General features: G+C 44.5%; 1 protein-coding gene across 1 annotated transcript in view; it reads right to left on the bottom strand.

Moving 5' to 3' along the window:
• Positions 1-17,247, bottom strand: part of sytl3 (synaptotagmin-like 3) — a 100,607-nt gene extending 83,360 nt beyond the window's left edge. The window contains exon 1 of the mRNA XM_080183470.1: positions 17,138-17,247. Coding sequence (XP_080039596.1) covers positions 17,138-17,247 — 110 coding nt within the window. The remainder of the gene's footprint in view (positions 1-17,137) is intronic.
• Between the last annotated feature and the right edge of the window lie 1,799 nt (positions 17,248-19,046).

Here is a 19,046-nt window from a genome sequence, read left to right as displayed (position 1 = left end):
AATTCCACCATCTGCTGTGGCGGGATTCGAACCCAGGTCCCCAGAACATTAGCTGAGCATCTGGATTAATATCTAGTGATAATGCCATTGGGCCATCACCTCCCCTTATGAGGCCTCAGTGGCTTCTCCTATGTCTTCTGTGGTGGTGTGTCTTGCCTGCCTGTCAATGTGCATGGTGCCAATGATGGCATGTCTGTACAGTAGTTGTTTCTGCTGAAAGCTCCCAATGTCAGAGGTGTTCAATGTTTCTTCGTTGTCTTGTCTCCAGCTCTTAGTGTATAAAATTGTTCTAGTTCTTGCAAGGACAACTCCTTGGGTCTAAATTCCACTGTCTTCGAAAATTCACACATGGACGGTGTCTTTTTTTAAATTCATTCATGAGACATGTGCGTTGCTGACTGGCCAGCATTTATTGCCCTAGAGGTGGTGGTACTGAGCTGCCTTTTTGAAACGCTGCAATCCATGTGCTGTCGGTTGACCCACAATGCCATTAGGGAAGGAATTCCAGGATTTTGACCCAGCGACTGCGAAGGAATGGAGATATATTTCCAAATCAGGATGGTGAGTGGTTTGGTGGTGAACTTGCAGGTGGTTTTGTTCCCATATATCTGCTGCCCTTGTCCTTCTAAACGGAAATGGTCGTGGCTTTGGAAGGTGCTGTCTAAGGATCGTTGATGAATTGCTGCAGTGCATCTTGTAGATAGTACACACTGCTGCTACTGAGCGTTGGTGGTGGAGGGAGTGAATGTTTATCAATGTGGTGCCAATCAAGTGGGCTGCTTTGTCCCAGATGATGTCAAGCTTCTTGATTGTTGTGGAGCTGCACCCATCCAGGCAAATGGGAGTATTCCAACACATTCCTGACTTCTGCCTTGTAGATAGTGGACAGGTTTCGGGGAGTCAGGAAATGAGTTAGTCGCCGCAGTATTCCTAACCTCTGACCTGCTCTTGTAGCCACTGTGTTTATGTGATGAGTCCAGTTGAACTTCTGGTTGAGGATGTTGACAGTGGGGGATTCAGTGATGGTAACACCATTGAATGTCAAGGGGTGGTAGTTAAGAGTGTCTTTTATTGGCGATGATCATTGCCTGTCATTTGTGTGGCATGAATGTTACTTGCCACTTGTCAATGCAAGCCTGGATATTGTCCAGATCTTGTTGCATTTGAACATGGACTACTTCAGTATCTGAGGAGTCATGAATGGTGCTGAACGTTGTGCAATCAACAGTGAAAATCTCTATTTCTGACCTTATGACAGAGGGAGGATCATTCATGAATCAGCTGAAGATGGCTCGGCCTAGCTCACTACCCTGAGGGGCTCCTGCAGGATGTCTTGGAGCTGAAATGACTTATCCTCCACAACCACAGCCATTTTCCAATGTGCCTAGTATGACCCTAACCAGTGGAGAATCTGCCCCCCTGATACCCATTGATTTTAGGCTCCTTGATGCCACACTCAGTCAAATGCGTCTTTAATGTCAAGGGCTGTCACTCTCATCTCACCTCTGGAATTCAGCTCTTTTGTCCATGTTTGAACCAAGGCTGTAATGAGCTCAGGAGCTGAGTGACTCAGACGAAGCCCAAACTGGGCATCACTCAGCAGGTGCTGCTTGATAGCACTGTTGATGGCTTCTTCCATCACTTTACTGATGATCAAGAGTGGACTGATTGGGCGGTAATTGGCTGGGTTGGATTTGTCCTGCTTTGTATACAGGACATACCTGGGCAATTTTCCACATTGCTGGGTGGATTGCTGGCCAGTGTTGTAACTGTACTGCAAGACTTTGGCTAGGGGAGCAGCAAGTTCTGAAGCATAAGTCTTCAATATTATTGCCGGAATGTTATCAGGGCCAGTGCCTTTGCAGTATCCAGTGCCTCCAACCGTTTCTTGATGTCACGTGGAGTGAATCGAATTGGCTGGAGAATGGCATCTGATATTCTAGGATCATTGGGAGAGGCCAAGATGGATCATCCGCTCAGTACCTCTGGCTGAAGATTGCTGTGAATGCCTTATCTTTTGCACTCATGTGCTGGGCTCCTCCGTCATTGAGGATAGGGATATCTGTGGAGCCCCCTCCTCCAGTGAGTTGTTTAATTGTCCACCACTATTCATGACTGGATGTGGCAGGACTGCAGAGCTTAGATCTGATCTGTTGGTTGTGAAATCACTTAGCTTTGTCTTATCACTTGCTGTTTATGCTGTTTAGCAAGCAAGGAGCCCTGTTTGGTAGCATCACCAGATTGACACTTCATTTTCAGATACGCCTGGTGTTGCCCCTGGCATGCCCTCTTGCACTCTGCATTGAACTAAGGTTGATTCCCTGGCTTGATGACAATGGTTGAGTGAGGGATATGCCAGACCATGAGGTTGCAGATTGTGCTGGAGTACAGTTCCATTGCTATTGATGGCTCACAGTGTGTCATGGATGCCCAGTCTTGAGTTGCTAGATCTACTTGAAGTCTGATCCATTCAGCGTGGTGATAGTGCCACAACACGATGGAGATTACTCACAATGTGAAAGTGGAACTTTGTCTCCATAAGGATTGTGCAGTGGTCACTCTTACTGATACTTCATGTATAGCTGACAGACTGGTAAGGATGAGGTCAAGTATGTTTTTCGCTCTTTTTGGTTTCCTCACCAGCTGCTGCAGACCTAATCTAGCAGTTATATCCTTAAGGACCAGACCAACTTGATCAATAGTGTTGCTGCCAAACCACTCTTGCTGGTGGACATTGAAATTCCCCATCCAGAATACATTTTACGCCCTTGCCACTCTCAATGCTTCCTCCGAGTGTTGTTCAATATGGTTTGATTCATCAGCAGCAGGAGGAGGGTACGTAGTAGCCAGTAAGGAGTTTAGTTGCCCCATGTTTAGCCTGAAGCTATGAGACTTTATGGGGTCCAGAGTTGACACTGAGGACTCCCAGGGCAAGTCCCTCCCATCTGTACGCCACTGTGCCACCACCTCTGCTGGGTCTGTCCCGTCAATGGAACAGATCATATCCAGGGATGGTAATGTAAGATATGATACTGTGAGAAGGACTGTCAGGCTGTTGCTTGACTATTTTGTGAAACAACCCTCCCAGTTTTGGCACTAGCCCCCAGATGTTAGTAAGGTAGACTGTGCAGGGTTGATAGGGTTGTTTGTTTTACCATTGTCTTTTCCAGTGCCCAGATCAATGCCAAGTGGTCTGTCCGGTTTCATTTCACTGTTGAAACTTTGTAGCGATTGACACAATCGAGTGGTTTGCTGGGCCATTTCAGAGGACAGCTGAGAATCAACCACATTGCTGTGGCTCTGGAGTCACATATAGGCCATTTCAGAAAGCATTTGGGAATCAACCACATTATTGTGGCTCTGGAGTGACATGTAGGCCAGACCAGGTTCACATTAGTGAATTAGATGGGTTTTTCCAACAATTGACAATGGTTTCATGGTCATCAGTAGACCATTCCTTTTTTTTATTGAATTCAAATTCCACCAGCTGCCATGGTGGGATTCACACCTGGGTCCGCAGAACATTAGCTGAGTTTCTGGATTAATAGTCTCACAATAATACCACTGGGCCATCACCTCCCTAATCGTCTCTCAGCTTAAAAACACTGTCAAGTTTATGTCCTCTTCTTTGGGCTTTTCTTTTTCCTCAATTTTCCCACTCAGATTTGGGAACACGAGGCTAAGCCTGGTCTAAAGGCATCTGCCCATTAGGAATTCCACCAGGGCTGAATTCGTTATCATTTACAGCGTTGTCCTGTAGTTAAAAGGGAACCATGCCAATTTTGTGTCTATGGATCTCAGTTTGTTTTTTCAGGCCATTTTTTATAATACCTGGACTGGTCACTCCAAATCATTTGAAGGCAGGTGATAGAGTGTGCCTTACTCCATTTGTGGTCATTAAAACTCTCTATTGTAAACAGGGTCCCATTGACTGTTATGAGGACTTCCAGTATACTGTGTACTGAAACACTGCTTGAGCCTTTCTATAGTTAAGAGAGGTGGTAAAGGCCATCAGGTGCATCTCAATCCATTTGGAGTGGTATCAATCAGTATGGGAATGTCAGGCTCATCAATGGCCATACAAAGTCCACATGCACTTGTACCAGGGGTTTCCCCAGCCATTCCCAGGAATGTAAGGATGTTATTGGTGGAATCTTCTGGTTGTCATGGCAAATTTTGCATGTTTTAACCAGCTTTTCTATGTCCCCATGCACACCAGGCCACAAACATTGCTTCTAGCTAGCATGTTCATTTTGGGATCCCTGCATGGCTGTTATATAGCTCTTGTATAATCGGTTACTGGGCTGGATGCAGGTTAAGCACCTGGGCTCTGCACAGAATGATACCATCCTCAATGCTCAGCTCTTGGTATTTTTTTTTAAGTTCTGTGTTAGATACTCCCGTTGTCCTCCATTTAATATGATGTAATGTAGTTTTGCCAAGATGGGATGTTTCCGGGTTTGAGGTTGAAGTTGTATGGCTGATATTGGCAAAGTGTTCGTGAAATTTAATGTCACAATGACTTTGTCCATCTTTCACAATAAGGGGAGTGTAGGCTAGTGGGTATTGGTAGGTATCTCAGATCATCTGAGGGTGAAACAGTGGCACAGTGGTTAGCACTGCTGCCTCACAGTGCCAAGGACCTGGTTTAGATTCCCAGCTTGAATCACTGTCTGTATGGAGTCTGCACATTTTCCCCATGTCTACAGGGGTTTCCTCCAATTTGAGGTGGGGGGAATACTACTGACAAACACTCGTCCCCAATTTGCGTATGCCACCTTTCCGCATATGCTAAGACCCCTGAGGCGAATACAATTGGGTGCTCCATCCCTGTGTGCCAATGGTTATAGAGTCACAGGTTTACAGCAATGGAAACAGGCCCTTCGGCCCAACTTATCCATGCTGTCCCCTTTTTTAAACCCTTAAGCTAGTCCCAACTGCTCATGCTTGACCCATATCCCTCTATACCCATCTTATGCATGTAACTGTCTGAACACTTTTCAAAAGACAAAATTGAATGTGCCTCTACTATTACTTCTGGCAGCTTGTTCCAGACACTCGTCCCTCCCAGGTGAAAATATTGCCCCTCTGGACATTTTTGTATCCCTCCCCTCTCACCTGAAACCTATGCCCTCTAGTTTTTGACTCCCCTACCTTTGGGAAAAGATGTTCACTATCTAGCTGACCTGTGCCCCTCATTATTTTACACACCTCTATAATCACCCCTCAGCCTTCCACGCTCCAGAGAAAAAAGTCCCAGTCTATCCAGCCTCTCCTTATAACTCAAACCATCAAGTCCCAGGAGAATCCTAGAAAATCTTTTCTGCACTCTTTCTAGTTTAATAATATCCTTTCTACAATAGGGTGACCAGAACTGTACACAGTGTGTACAGTTCCAAGTGTGGCCTTACCAATGTCTTGTACAACTTGAACAAGACATCCCAGCTCCTGTATTCAATGTTCTGATCAATGAAATCAAGTATGCTGAATGCCTTCTTCACCACTCTGTCCACCCTCCGCGACTAGATCCTGAACTTCCTAACTCACAGACCACAATCAGTAAGGATAGACAACAACATCACCTCCACAATCATCCTTAACACCGGTGATGCACAAGATTGTGTTCTCAGCACTCCACTATACTCCTTATGCGTGGACAAATTCCCCTCCAATTCGATTTTCAAGTTTGCTAATGACATCACCGTAGCTGGTTAGGTCTCAAGCGATGATGAGGCAGAATACAGGAATGAGATAGAGAATCTGGTGAACTGATGCGGCAATAATAATCTCTCCTTCAATGTTAACAAAACTTCAGGAAGCGTAAAGGAGAACATGCCCCTATCTACATCAATGGGAATGAAGTAAAAAAAGTCGAGAGCTTCAAGTTCTTAGGTGTCCAGATGACCAACGACCAGTCCTGATACCACCCCCCCTCATCACGCCGACACTATAGTTAAGAAAGCCAACCAGTGCCTTTACTTTCTCAGAAGACTAAGGAAATTTGGTACGTCAGCTATGACTCTCCTAATGTTTACAGATGCACCAAAGAAAGTATTCTTTCTAGTTGTATCACAGCTTGGTATGGCTCCTTCTCTGCCTGAAACTGCAATGAACTACAAAAGGTCATGAGTGTAACCCATCACACAAACCAGCCTCCCATCCACTGGCTCTACCTACACTTCCCGCTGCCTCAATAAAGCAGCGAGCATAATCAAAGGACCTCACGCACGCCAGATATTCTCTTGTCCACCTTCTTCTGTCAGGAAAAAGATACACAAGTCTGAGGTCACATACCAACTGACTCAAGAACAGCTTCTTCCCTGCTGCTGTCAGACTTTTGAATGAACTTACCTTCTTTATGTTTTTGTCTGTATGTTTTGTCTGTATAGCGTAAGAAGCAATACTTTTCACTGTATATAAATACATGTGACAATCATAAATCAAAATCAAATCAATGGGGGAGACCAGGACAGGTTGTTGGTGATCTGGACATCTAAAACCTTGAAGCTCTTGATATTTTCTACTTTGTCCCTGTTGATGTAGACAGGGGCATGTTCTCCTCGATGCTTCTTGAAGTCAATGACAATCTCCTTTGTTTTGTTGATATTGAGGGAGAGATTATTGTTGCCACACCAGTTCACCAGATTCTCTATGTCATTCCTGTACTCTGTCTCATCATTGTTTGAGATCTGTCCCACTACAGTGATGTTGTCAGCAAACTTGAAAATCGAATACACAATCATAGGTGTATAAGGAGTATAGTAGGGGTCTGAGATGATTGTGGAGGAGGTGCCGTTGCCGATCCTTACTGAATGTGGTCTGTGAGTTAGGAAGTTCAGGATCCAGTCGCAGAGGCAGGAGCTGAGACCCAGGCCACAGGGTTTGGAGATTTTGTGGGAAAAATATTGTTGAAAGCTGAGCTATAGTCAATAAATAGGAGTCTGAAATAGGTGTCCTTGATATTTAGATGTTGCAGGATTGAGTGTAGGGCCAGGGAAATGGTGTCTGCTCTGGGCCTGTTGTGGTAGTAGGCAAACTGAAGTGGATCCAGGTAGTCCAAGAGGCAGGAATTGATCGTGCAATGACTAGCCTTTCGAAGTCCTTCATAACGATGGATGTTAGAGCCACAGGACAACATTCATCGAGGCACTTTGCTTGGTTTTTTGAGGTACTGGGATGATAATCGTTTTCTTAAAGCAGATAGGGACCTCAAATTGTTGTAAAGAGAGGTTGAAGATGTCTGCGAATACTGCCATCAGCTGATCTGCATAGGATCTGAGTGCTCATCTGAGTCCCCCGGTACAACCTGTTGTCAGACTTTTTACTGTGTTTGCCCCATCCAGGCCAGTCGCTTTTCATGGACTGACCTTCAAGAAAGCTGCTCTGACATCTGCAATGGTGACACCAGATACAGGTTTATCTAGGGCTTCCACGGTGGAAGGCATGCTCTTGCAGGTCTCTTGCTCAAAGCAGGCATAGAATGCATTGAGCTCATCAGGGATGGGTGTGTTGGAGCCAGCAAGTTTACATGCCTTCATCTTGTAGCCTGTTAGGTCTTGCTTGGTCTGGTGCTGTCTTTTGGCATCTTTGATGGATCTTCTTAGATCGTATACGGCTTTCCTGTATGGGTCAGGGTCGTCTGACTTGAACGCCTCAGACCTGGACTTCAGCAAGCAGTGGATGTCCCTGTTCATCCATGGTTTCCGGTTGGAGAACACACGGATTTGCATCTTTGGCACACAGTCTTCTACATACTTACTAATGAAGTCAGTTACTGTAGTGGCGTACTCGTTCAGGGTTGGTCGCAGAGTTTTTAAATACTGATCAGTCCACCAACTCCAAGCAGCCCCGTAGGAGATCATCTGATTCCTCAGACCAAAATTGTGTAACTTTCTTTAATGGATTTTCCCACTTCAGTTTTTGCTTTAAGCTGGGAGCAGGAGCACAGCCTTGCGGTCTGATTTGCCAAAGTGTGGGTAGGCGATAGAGCAGTAGATATTTGTGTAGCAGTGGTCTAGGATGTTTGGGCCTCTGGTGGAGCAGGAAACGTCTTGGTGGTAACTTGGTAGTATGCTCTGGAGCTTGGCCTGATTGAAGTCCCCGGCCATGATGAACAATGCCTCGGGATGTTTCATCCCAAGGCTATTCATAGTGGGGTATATTTCGTCTGCATGGGGTGGGATGTAAACAACCATCAGGATAACGGAGGTGAACTCCCTTGGAAGGTAGTAGGGGCAGCATTTTAGTATCAGGTATTCTAAATCAGGGGAGCAGAAAGTTGCTCATGTTGCTATGTCTAGGCACTGCGAGGTGCTGATTAGGAAGCAGACCTCACCTCCCCTAGCCTTGCCTGGGGCCGGTGTACGTTCCATTTGATGGATTGAGAAGCCTTCTGGTAGTAGGGACAATCTGGTGAAGCAGGAGTGAGCCATGTCTCTGTGAAACAAAGTACACAGCAGTCCCTCAGTTCTCTTTGGAAAGTGAGTCTGGCTCTGAGCTCATCTTGTTTTCCAGAGATTGGACATTTGCAAGCAGTAAGCTGGGAGGGGAGCCTTGGCATTGCATTGTTTCACTCTCACCTGCAGGCCTGCACGTTTTCCACACTTCCTGGAGTGATTCAGGTGTTTAGGGTCTTGAATGTTTAGGGTGTTGAACAATGAGAAGGTGGTAAAGAGGCAGAAGTTGCACCTTCTGTGTTTGCAAGGGAAAGTACCATGGGAAGGGATGAGGAGAATATTGACAGAGGGCATAAGAGGAAGTTGGCATCATGCCACCATAAGTCACAACTTGTTGGTGGAAATGGTGGGAGGATGACCCTTTCAACGCAGAAGCTGGTGGGGTAGAAAGTGAGGATAAGGCGAACTCTAACATGGTTCTGGGAGGATGGCGAAGGAGTAAGGGAGGACAGAGTGCTGGAAAGAGGTCAAACCCAGTTGAGTGGGTCGTCAACCATGGGGTGGGGGGTAGCCTTGATTAAGGAAAAAAGCAGACATATCTGAAGTGCCATTTTCAAAGGTGGCATAATCAGAATAGATGCGACAGACTGGTTGAATGGGATGAATTCCTCACAGGAAGCAAGGTGCGAGGGGTTGTAGTCAAGATAGTCTAAAACTAGAGGGCATAGGTTTAAGGTGAGAGGGGAGAGATACAGAAGTGTCCAGAGGGGCAATTTTTTCCACGCAGAAGGTGATGGTATATGTCTGGAACAAGCTGCCAAAGATAATAGTAGAGACAGGTATAATTTTGTCTTTTAAAAAGCATTTAGATAGTTACATGGGTGCAATGGGTATAGAGGAATATGGGCCAAATGCGGGCAATTGGGATTAGCTTAGGGATTTAAAAAAAGAGCAGCAAGGACAAGTTGGGCTGAAGGGCCTGTTTCCATGCTGTAAACCTCTATGACTCTATTGTGGTAGGGGATGGGGGGCTGTAATAAATTCTGGTGGTCAGTTTATCACTGGAAATGGAGACAGAGGTCAAGAAAGGAGTGATCAAATCAGAGATTAACCACGTGAAGCTAAAGAAGGATGAAAATTGGAAGCAAATTTGATACATTTTTCCAGGTCCGGCTAAGAGCATGAAACAGCACCAATATAGTCATTGATGTAATGGTAAAAGAGTTGCCAGGTAGAGGAGAGTGGTGATGGATGGGGATTATTCGGACTTTGGCTCAAGGAAGAAGTGGAAAGCTGTATTTGTTCTGTCATTCAGCAATTGCTCCTTTAATTTATCTCACTTGCTGCAAGTAAAAGGTGTGGCCATTGGTACTGGCATGGACCTGTCTTTCTGTGAGTCATGCGAACGTTCCTTGTTCCAGTCCTACTCAGGCCTACTCCTGCAATATTTTCCAATATATTCACAAGGTTCTTGCAAATCTGTGCTTGGTCCTTGACAGAATCAGGACAATACAGTTGAAGCTCAACCCTGCTAAGTGCAGATTCAGGGTCAGCCAGGTCCACTACGTGGGCCACCTGCCGGCTGCCAATGGTATGAAGCCAGACCTGGATAAGACAATAAACGTTTTATTTCAGATTTCAGCATCCACACTATTTTCGCTTTTGTATTTTGGTGCAGGTTGCATATCTTTAATTGTATGAAACATCTTACCAAATGCTTTATTAAAAGAGAACAAGTATTTCTTGGATTTTTTAATATAATAGTAAGGTCATGGGATCAGGCTCCTTGCCAGAGATTTCAGCACATAATGGACTGAATCTAATTCCCACGAGGGAGGTCTCAGCAATGGACTCAGAAGCAGCTGTGGTTGCCAGCCAGAAGACTGGCAGGCTGAACATGACCATGATATGGCAAACCAGTAAATGTCAAGTAGCTATGGGCCTGTCCAATTCTCTCATGAGTTATAGGATTGTTACGATGCAGAGGGAGGCCATTTGGCTCACTGTTACTAAGTCATGGTGCAGACACATTCTCCTGCCTTTTCCCATACCTCTGCACATTTTATCAATTTAAGTAAACATCTAATGTCCACTTGAATGCCTCAATTGAACTTGCCTCCAGCATACATTCAAGCAGTGCATTCCAAACCCGGACCACTTGTGTGAGAAAGGTCACCCTATTATAGAAAGGGTATTATTAAACAAGAAAGAGTGTAAAGATTTACTAGGATTCTATTGGGATTTGAGTTATGAGGAGGGACTGGATAGATCGGGACTTTTTTTTACCTTGCGTGTCTTAAGGGTCTATAAAATAATGAGGGGCACAGGCAAGCTAGATAGTCAACATCTTTTCCCAAAGGTACGGGAGACAAAAAACTAGAGGGCATAGATTTATGGTGAGAGGGGAGAGATACAAAAGGGTACAGAGGGGCAATTTTGTCACCAGAGGGTGGTGAGTGCCTTGAATGAGCTGCCAGAGATAGTAGTAGAGGCAGGTACAATTTTGTTTCTTAAAAAACATTTGGACAGTTACATGGTGAGATGGGAATAGAGGGATATGGGCCAAATACAAGAAATTGGGACTAGCTTAGTGGCAAAAATTGGGTTGCATGGACAAGTTGGGTTGAAGGGCCTGTTTCCATGATGTAAACCTCTATGACTATCACATTTGCTTCTTTTGCAAATCACTTTAAATCTGTATCCTCCCACTCTTGATCCCTTAACAAGCTTACTCTGTCCAGCCCAGTTGTGGTTTTGAACACCTATATCAAATCTCCTCTTAGCCTTCTTCACTCCACAGAGAATAGTCCCAACCTTTCCAATCTACTCATTACTAAAGTTTCTCAATCCTTGAACTATTCTTATAAACCTCTCCTGCACTCTCCAATGCATCCACATCTTTCCAATAGTGTGTGCCACCCAGAACTTACACAATATTCCAGCTGGGGTCTCTAGTGTCTTGCATAATTTCAACCTAAGTGCCTTGCTGTTGAACTCCATGCCCCTAGAAATAAAGCAGAATACTATATACTTTCTAGTAAATGATATAGATAAAAAATGTTGGGGGACAGATCCCTGAATGGGGCAGAGCACATGAATAGGTTAGCTCAGGAGGCATATGGGACACTTGTTTTTATTAGTCGTGGCATAGAATACAATAGCAAGGAGCATTATTAGGCCCCAGCTGGAGTACGGCTGGTGTGCAGTTCTGATCACCTCACTATAGAAAGAATGTGATAGCACGAGGGGGATTACAGAGGAGTTCACCAGCGTATTGCTTGGGGTGGAGCATTTGAGCTGTAAGGACAGACTGGATAGCCTTAGATTATTTTCCCTGAGCAGAGAAGGCTGGGGAGGGACATGATTGAGGTGTATTAGATTATAAGGGGCATGGGTGATAATAAGGGTAAGCAGGGAGCTGCTGTTTCCCTTGGTTGGGGGGTCTATCATAACTATGGGCATAGTTTTAGGGTAAGGGGCAGGAGATTCAGAGAGGATTTGAGAAAAATCCTTTTCACTCAGAGGGTGGTGAGAATCTCAAATGCACTGTTTAGGAAGGTAGTGGAAGCTGGAAATCTTTCAATCTTTAAAAAATATTCAGATAAACACTTCAAATATAACATTCAAGGTTATGGTACAACTGCTGGAAAATGGGATTAGTGTGCCTTTCATGGTAATTGTCAGTGTAGACTCACTGGGCTGAAAGGCCTTTTCTGCACTGTATGACTCTATGAATCTTCACCTGTCCTGCCACTTTCAATGATCTATGCATATATATGCCCACGTCCTTTATCCCTGAAGAACTTTACCCCTTATTTTGTATTGTCTATCCATGTTCATAACAAAATGCACATTTTTCAATCGAACTTAATCTTCCATCTATCTGCCCACGCCAACAACTTGTCTCCGTCCTTTTGAAGTTCAATACTGGTTTCTTCACAGTTTATAATGCTTCTAAATGTTGTCATCTGCAAACTTCAAATTTGTACCCTGCACACAGTTCATCCCAGAGCCAACACTACTGGGGAGCCAAGAACAGAAGAGACACCTCCCAGATGGGCCAGCCCCACCTCCCAGAAGGGCCAGCCCCACCTCCCAGAAGGGCCAGCCCCACCTCCCAGATGGGCCAGCCCCACCTCCACATGGGCCAGCCCCACCTCCCAGAAGGGCCAGCCCCACTTTCCTGCACATGCTTCGGACCTCTGAGTCCGAAATGAACAGTGCAAAGCCACAGCTACTCCTCTGCCACTTGAGGAAGAGGAAAGACTAGAACTCCAGCACACGCAACAGGACCTGTTAGATACACTCCTCCCACTTGCCGAGTTGGAGGATCTGAATCCAGCGCTGAAACATCAAGAAACCTATGAGGTGCATGAGCAGCCCAAGAAGGGAAGGGGAAGACTGCAACTAGAGGTTGGCCTGTTGGAGAATGAACTGCCTGATTGGGCAGGCAATTATTACTTTTATCAGGGAGTGATGCGTGTGTATAAAACTGGGAGTGTGAGGTCTTCTGGCACTCCAGATTCTGACTGTGTACCAAAAGCACTCTGAATGGAATAGAGTTTGTAAATAAAGGGGCACTGGCCTCTAAGGAGATATTTCACCTGTTAATTGAGTGTTTCATTTATTGCTATTAAAGAAATTGATCTGTCATCGATCTTTTCTGTGCAGCATTTTCTAGTTGGTCAATATAGTGCTGTAATGTTTATCATTTAAATTTGACGGGCAATTTTGTCTACTTAAAACATGTTTTTAGAAATCATTGTAACCATCCATGTTACTCATTTAATAGGAGCACAGGAACCAGGGTGTGTCATTTAGCCCCTCCAACCTGTTAATAAAAAAGTAAAAGGAGCCATACAGATTTTAGAAACTGAAGACCAAACCCATGAGGGATATAAAGAAAGCAGGAAAGAACTTGTCCAAGCAGAGCTAAAAGGGGCCATGAAATGTCCTTGGCAAATAGGATTAAGTAAAATCACAAGGCATTTTATATGTAAATAAGGAACATAGCTAGGGGCAAACGGGGGAATGTGTGTGTGGAGCTGGAGAAAATGGCTGAGGTCCTTAATGAATACTTTGTATCAGTATTCACATGGTGGATGGTGAGTCTAAAGAGGGGCAAGTTGATATTTAAAAATGTGTTGGGTGGTTTGAAAATCATAAGGTAGACAAATCCCCAGGACTTTTAGCAGTGCAGGGGTGTTTTTCTGGGACCGCTGACATATACATATATAAAAACATATTTTGGAGAAGAATATAGGTGGTCTGATTAATACGTTTGCTGATGACCCAAAGATTGAGGGAGCTATGGATAGTGAGGAGGCTTCTCCACATCAGTGAGGAGGATTGCCACAGGATACAGCAGGATACAGATAAGCTGGAGATTTGGGCAGTAAGGGAGGCAAGGGTGGAAATTGCTGGGGCCTTGTACAAAATTTTTATATCCTCTTTAGTCACAGGAGAGGAAGAAGCACAATAATACAGTCCAGTGAGCCTTATATCACATTAGAACATAGAACACTACAGCACAAACAGGCCCTTCGGCCCACAAGATCATATCCATACCAACAGGGCCTATCTATAACTCTCAATCCCATTAAATCTCATGTACTCATCCAGAAGTCTCTTAAAAGACCCCAATGAGTTTGCCTCTACCACCATCGACGGCAGCCGATCCAACTCACTCACCACCCTCTGAGTGAAAAACTTACCCCGACATTTCCTCTGTACCTACTCCCCAGCACCTAAAACCTGCGTCCTCTCGTAGCAACCATTTCAGCCCTGGGAAATAGCTTCTGAGAATCCACCCTATCTATACCTCTCAACATTTTATAAACCTCTATCAGGTCGCCTCTCAATCGTCGTCTCTCCAGGGAGAAGAGACCTAGCTCCCTTAACCTATCTTCATAACGCATGCCTCCCAATCCAGGCAACATCCTTGTAAATCTCCTCTGCACCCTCTCAATAGCTTCCACATCCTTCTTGTAGTGAGGTGACCAGAGCTGCGCACAGGACTCCAAGTGGGGTCTGACAAGGGCCTTATAAAGTTGCAGCATTACCTCCCGACTCCTAAACTCAATCCCTTGATTAATGAAGGCTAGCAGACCATATGCCTTCTTGACAACATCCTCCACCTGCGAGGCCGATTTAAGAGTCCTATGGACCTGGACCCCAACGTCCTTCTGCTCCTCAACACTGCTATGACTCCTACCCTTGATATTGTACTCCTTCATCCCATTGGACCTGCCAAAATGGACCACTACACATTTATCCGCGTTGAAGTCCATCTGCCACTTCTCCACCCAGTCTTTCAAACTATCTATGTCTCGCTGCAATTTCTGACATCCCTTCAGACTATCCACAACACCACCAACCTTCGTGTCATCAGCAAACTTACTAACTCCACTTCCTCATCCAGGTCATTTATGAAAATGACAAACAGCAAGGATCCTAGAACAGATCCCTGGGGCACACCACTGGTGACTGACCTCCATGCAGAAAAAGACCCATCCACAGCCACTCTCTGCCTTCTGCAGGCAAGCCAGTTCTGGATCCACAAGGCAACAGCCCCTTGGATCCCATGCCCTCTCACTTTCTCAAGAAGTCTTGCATGGGGGACCTTATCAAACGCCTTGCTGAAGTCCATGTAAACCACATCCACCGCTCTTCCTTCGTCAATGTGTTCAGTCACATTTTCAAAGAACTCAACTAGGCTCGTAAGGCACAACCTGCCCTTGACAAAGCCATGCTGACTATTTCTGATCATACTAAACTTCTCTAAATGTTCATAAATTCTGTCCCTCAGTATCCTCTCCATCAACTTACCAACCACTGAGGTCAGACTCACCGGTCGGTAATTTCCTGGGCTATCCCTGTTGCCTTTCTTGAAAATAGGAACTACATCCACAATCCTCCAATCCTCCGGAATGTCTCCCATCTCCATCGACGATGCAAACATCATCACCAGGGGCTCTGCAATCTCTTCCCTCACCTCCCATAGTAACCCGGGGTACATCCCATCCGGTCCCGGTGACTTATTTATCTTGATTGGATTTAAAAGTTCCAACACATCCTCTTTCTTAACATCCACATACTCAATCTTTTCAGTCTGCCGCAAACCTGCAGTACAACCTCCCAGATCATTTTCCACAGTGAATACCGAGGCAAAGTACTCATTAAGCACCTCTGCCATTTCATCCGGTTCTACACAGACTTTTCCCCCTTGATCTTTTATAGGTCCTATCCCTTCACTTCTCATCCTTTTACACTTCACATATTTGTAGAACACCTTGGGGTTCTCCTTAATCTTACCCACCAAGGCCTTCTCATGACGCCTTCTGGCTCTCCTAATTTCCTTTTTAAGATAATATTATTGGAGAAGATATTAGGGACAGGATTTGTTCACATTTGGGGAAAAATATGATCTTATTAGTGTTGGGTAGCATGGCTTTGTGTGGGAGAGGACGTGATTGAGTTTTTTGGGGAACTGACAAACATGGTTTTTTTGAGGAACTGACAGTCTACATGAACTTTAGCAAGTTTCCCTCAGCAGGGTCTCACAGAAGGTGAGGTCACATGGGATGTGCAGTAAGCTGATAAGATGGATACAGAACTAGCTTGGTTATAGAAGAAGTAGCAGTGCGGGGATGTTTCTCTGTGACCCCTGATATATACATGTATAAAAAAAAATTGGAGGAGAATGTAGGTGGTCTGATTAGTAAGTTTGCTGATGACCCAAAAATTGAGGGAGTTATGGATAGTGAGGAAGTTTGCCATAAGATACAGCAGGACACAGGTAGGCTGGAGACTTGGGCAGAGAAATAGCAGATGGAATTTAATGTGGTCAAATGCGTGGTGATGCATTTTGGAAGTATACATGAAATGGTAGAACCCTTAGAAGCATTAACATACAAGTGGATAAGGTCATCAAGAAGGCATACGAGGTGCTTACCTTCATCGATCAGAGTATAGAGGATAAAAATTGGCAAGTCATGTCACAGCAATATCGAACTTTAGTGAGGCCACATTTGGAATACTGCATACAGTTTTGACCGCCACTTTCCCAGGAGGATATAGAGACTTTGAAGAGGGTACAGAAAAAGTTTACCAGGATGTTGCCTGGTTTGGAGCATATTAGTCATGAGGAGAGATTGGACAAATTTGGTTTGTTTTCACTTGGACATCGAAGGCTAAGGGGCGACGTGATAGAAGTTTACTAAATTTTGAGAGGCATGGATAGAAAGGGTATTTGGACTCTTTCCCAGGGTACAAATGTAAATTATTAGGATGTATGTTTAAGGTACAAAGGGAAAGTTTAAAGACAATTAAGAGGCAAGCTTTTTATACAGCGGGTGATAAGTGCCTGGAAACCTCTGCGAGAGCAGATGGTAGAAACAAGTACTATAGCAATGTTTAAAAGGCATCTTGACAAATACATGAGAGAAATGGACTGTGCAGAGGCAAAAGATCTGTAATTTAGAAAGGGATTGCATGCCTGCGCAGGCTTGGTGGGCTGAAGGGCCTGTTCCTGTGCTGTCCTGTTCTTTGCATAAGAAAATCAATAGAAGTTGGAAATGAAGGGTACCAGCAAAACTTATCTGTCCTGCTTTTTCATACCTTAAAATAGAGCCCCTGTACTTTTTCTGCTTTGGCCTTAACATTCATAAATCTGCCACTTTCTTTGCACAAGTCACCAATAATACTGCTCTTTGGAAAGATAAGATTTTGATGCTGCTCACCTTATCCGCTCTTGTTCAGCTTTACGTAGCATTTCATCCCGATGAAGAACTTCCAGAACCTTCTCACGTTCTAGATCTCTGAGAGATTTGATATCAATTTGCAGCGCCATTCTGATGTCTAATGACAGTTCAACCCCACAATTTTTAATGGGCAAGTCAAGTCGGCTTCTCAAACCAAGGGAAAGATAATGAGCTGAATTGTGCAGCTGTAAGAAATAGGTTCAACCTCTTACAAATGAGTTGCCTCTGCTTTGACAATTTGAAATCAAACTCATCTCTAGTGTATTCCCATTTCCAGCTTGAAATATTGCTTCACATTTTCCCATTGCCACTGTAAAAACTGATTTTAGTAGTTTCCTTTTTGTCTAGTGCACAATGGTATTCTCTCTCTCTCTCTTTCTCTCTAGTAACTTGCAAGTCAAAAAACTATCAAACTTTGAACCTGGATCAGTACTTCATCTTTAGGACACGTGAAGTGTCACATTCTTGGAGCAACATCCAAATTTGACCAGCTGTCCTTTCATATGTGACGTAGTTCTGAATCACGAGCAGTTTTGGATCCTACAAAAACAATAAGATAGACATATTCAGTGTTGAGCTGAAACTCAGATTGTACTTCCTTGGTACCTACTCCATTGTCCCTTCGACTGTCCTCACTAGCATCATTGACTAGCAATCTGAATAGTGCATAACTTTCCCGACTGCATAAAGTTATTAGCATAGCGTTATATCTAGTCAGAAACAGCCTTAGCCAGTTGAAAACAATTACTTAAAAAATATATATAATATGATGTTGACGTTCCACTTTGCAGAAGGTTTATTCCATATCTGGTTCTTATCCTTCCCAAGAGATTAGATAACATGACCATAGTATTTTGTATTATCGGATCAGTCGTGATACTACTGAATGGTGGAACAGGCTCGAGGGAACCAAACAACCCACTCATGTTCCTATTCCTTTTTGTCTTATATCTGAGGATGCATAGGGCCATGGAGGTAGATTGAAATTTATTAAAAACACTGAAACCAATTTGCAAAATTTGAACATTTCCAGAGAGAAAGGAAAAATCTGTGTTATATCTCCATAGAATCCCTATAATGCAGAGAGAGGCTACTCAGCCCCTCAAGTCTGCACCAACTCTCTGAAAGAGGATCTTAGCCACACCCACCCCCTCCCTGCCCTATCCCTGTAACCATATGCATTTAGCATGGCCAACCCACCTAACTTGCACATCTTTGAGGAACCCAGCCAAAACCCCTGCAGACATAGAGAGAATATGTAGGGTCCACACACAGTCACCCAAGGCCTGAATCGATCCCTGGTGCTGTGAGGCAACAGTGCTAGCCACTGTGCCACCTACAAAAGCAAACATAAGCAAAATCATTTCTCACTCCTCTGCTTTCTCCACTTCCTTTTCTTTCTCCTCAAATTCTTGCCTGTTGGTGGCAACAGCGATTCCCCAATAATAGCAAGGTCCTGCTGGCTCATGCAACAAGACATTGGGTGGAATTTTGAGCCTATGTTAACTGTCAGCGTAAACAATGATGCGGACCCAAACTCCCAAGATCTTGCCAGTGAAATTTCATTTCCCAATTTTCATGCCCCTCACCCGTGAGATTTCTTAATAAATAATATCAGTAGTGAGCAGTCCACTGTCACTTACCCACTCATTGAATATTCAAGCCATACCAGCATGTTGGCTGAGTTTACAACAGCTCTATATAAACGTTACCCTGGCTGCCTCACCTCTGAAGGGGATATTGGAGGTGAGTGCACAAGTCGCCGCTAACCACTAGAGAGTCTAATAGTGAGAGCACGTGGAAGAGCAGCTAAGTCATTCTTGGGCTGGGGGGGCAGTATTAACACCTGACTGTTTGGGGGAGAGGAGTGTGGACTTCACACATCACA

Source organism: Carcharhinus amblyrhynchos, unplaced genomic scaffold, assembly GCF_965287045.1.
Source record: "Carcharhinus amblyrhynchos unplaced genomic scaffold, sCarAmb.v2.hapA chromosome_296, whole genome shotgun sequence".
Classification (NCBI taxonomy): Eukaryota; Metazoa; Chordata; class Chondrichthyes; order Carcharhiniformes; family Carcharhinidae; genus Carcharhinus; species Carcharhinus amblyrhynchos.
This window is presented reverse-complemented; position numbering and strand designations above follow the sequence as displayed.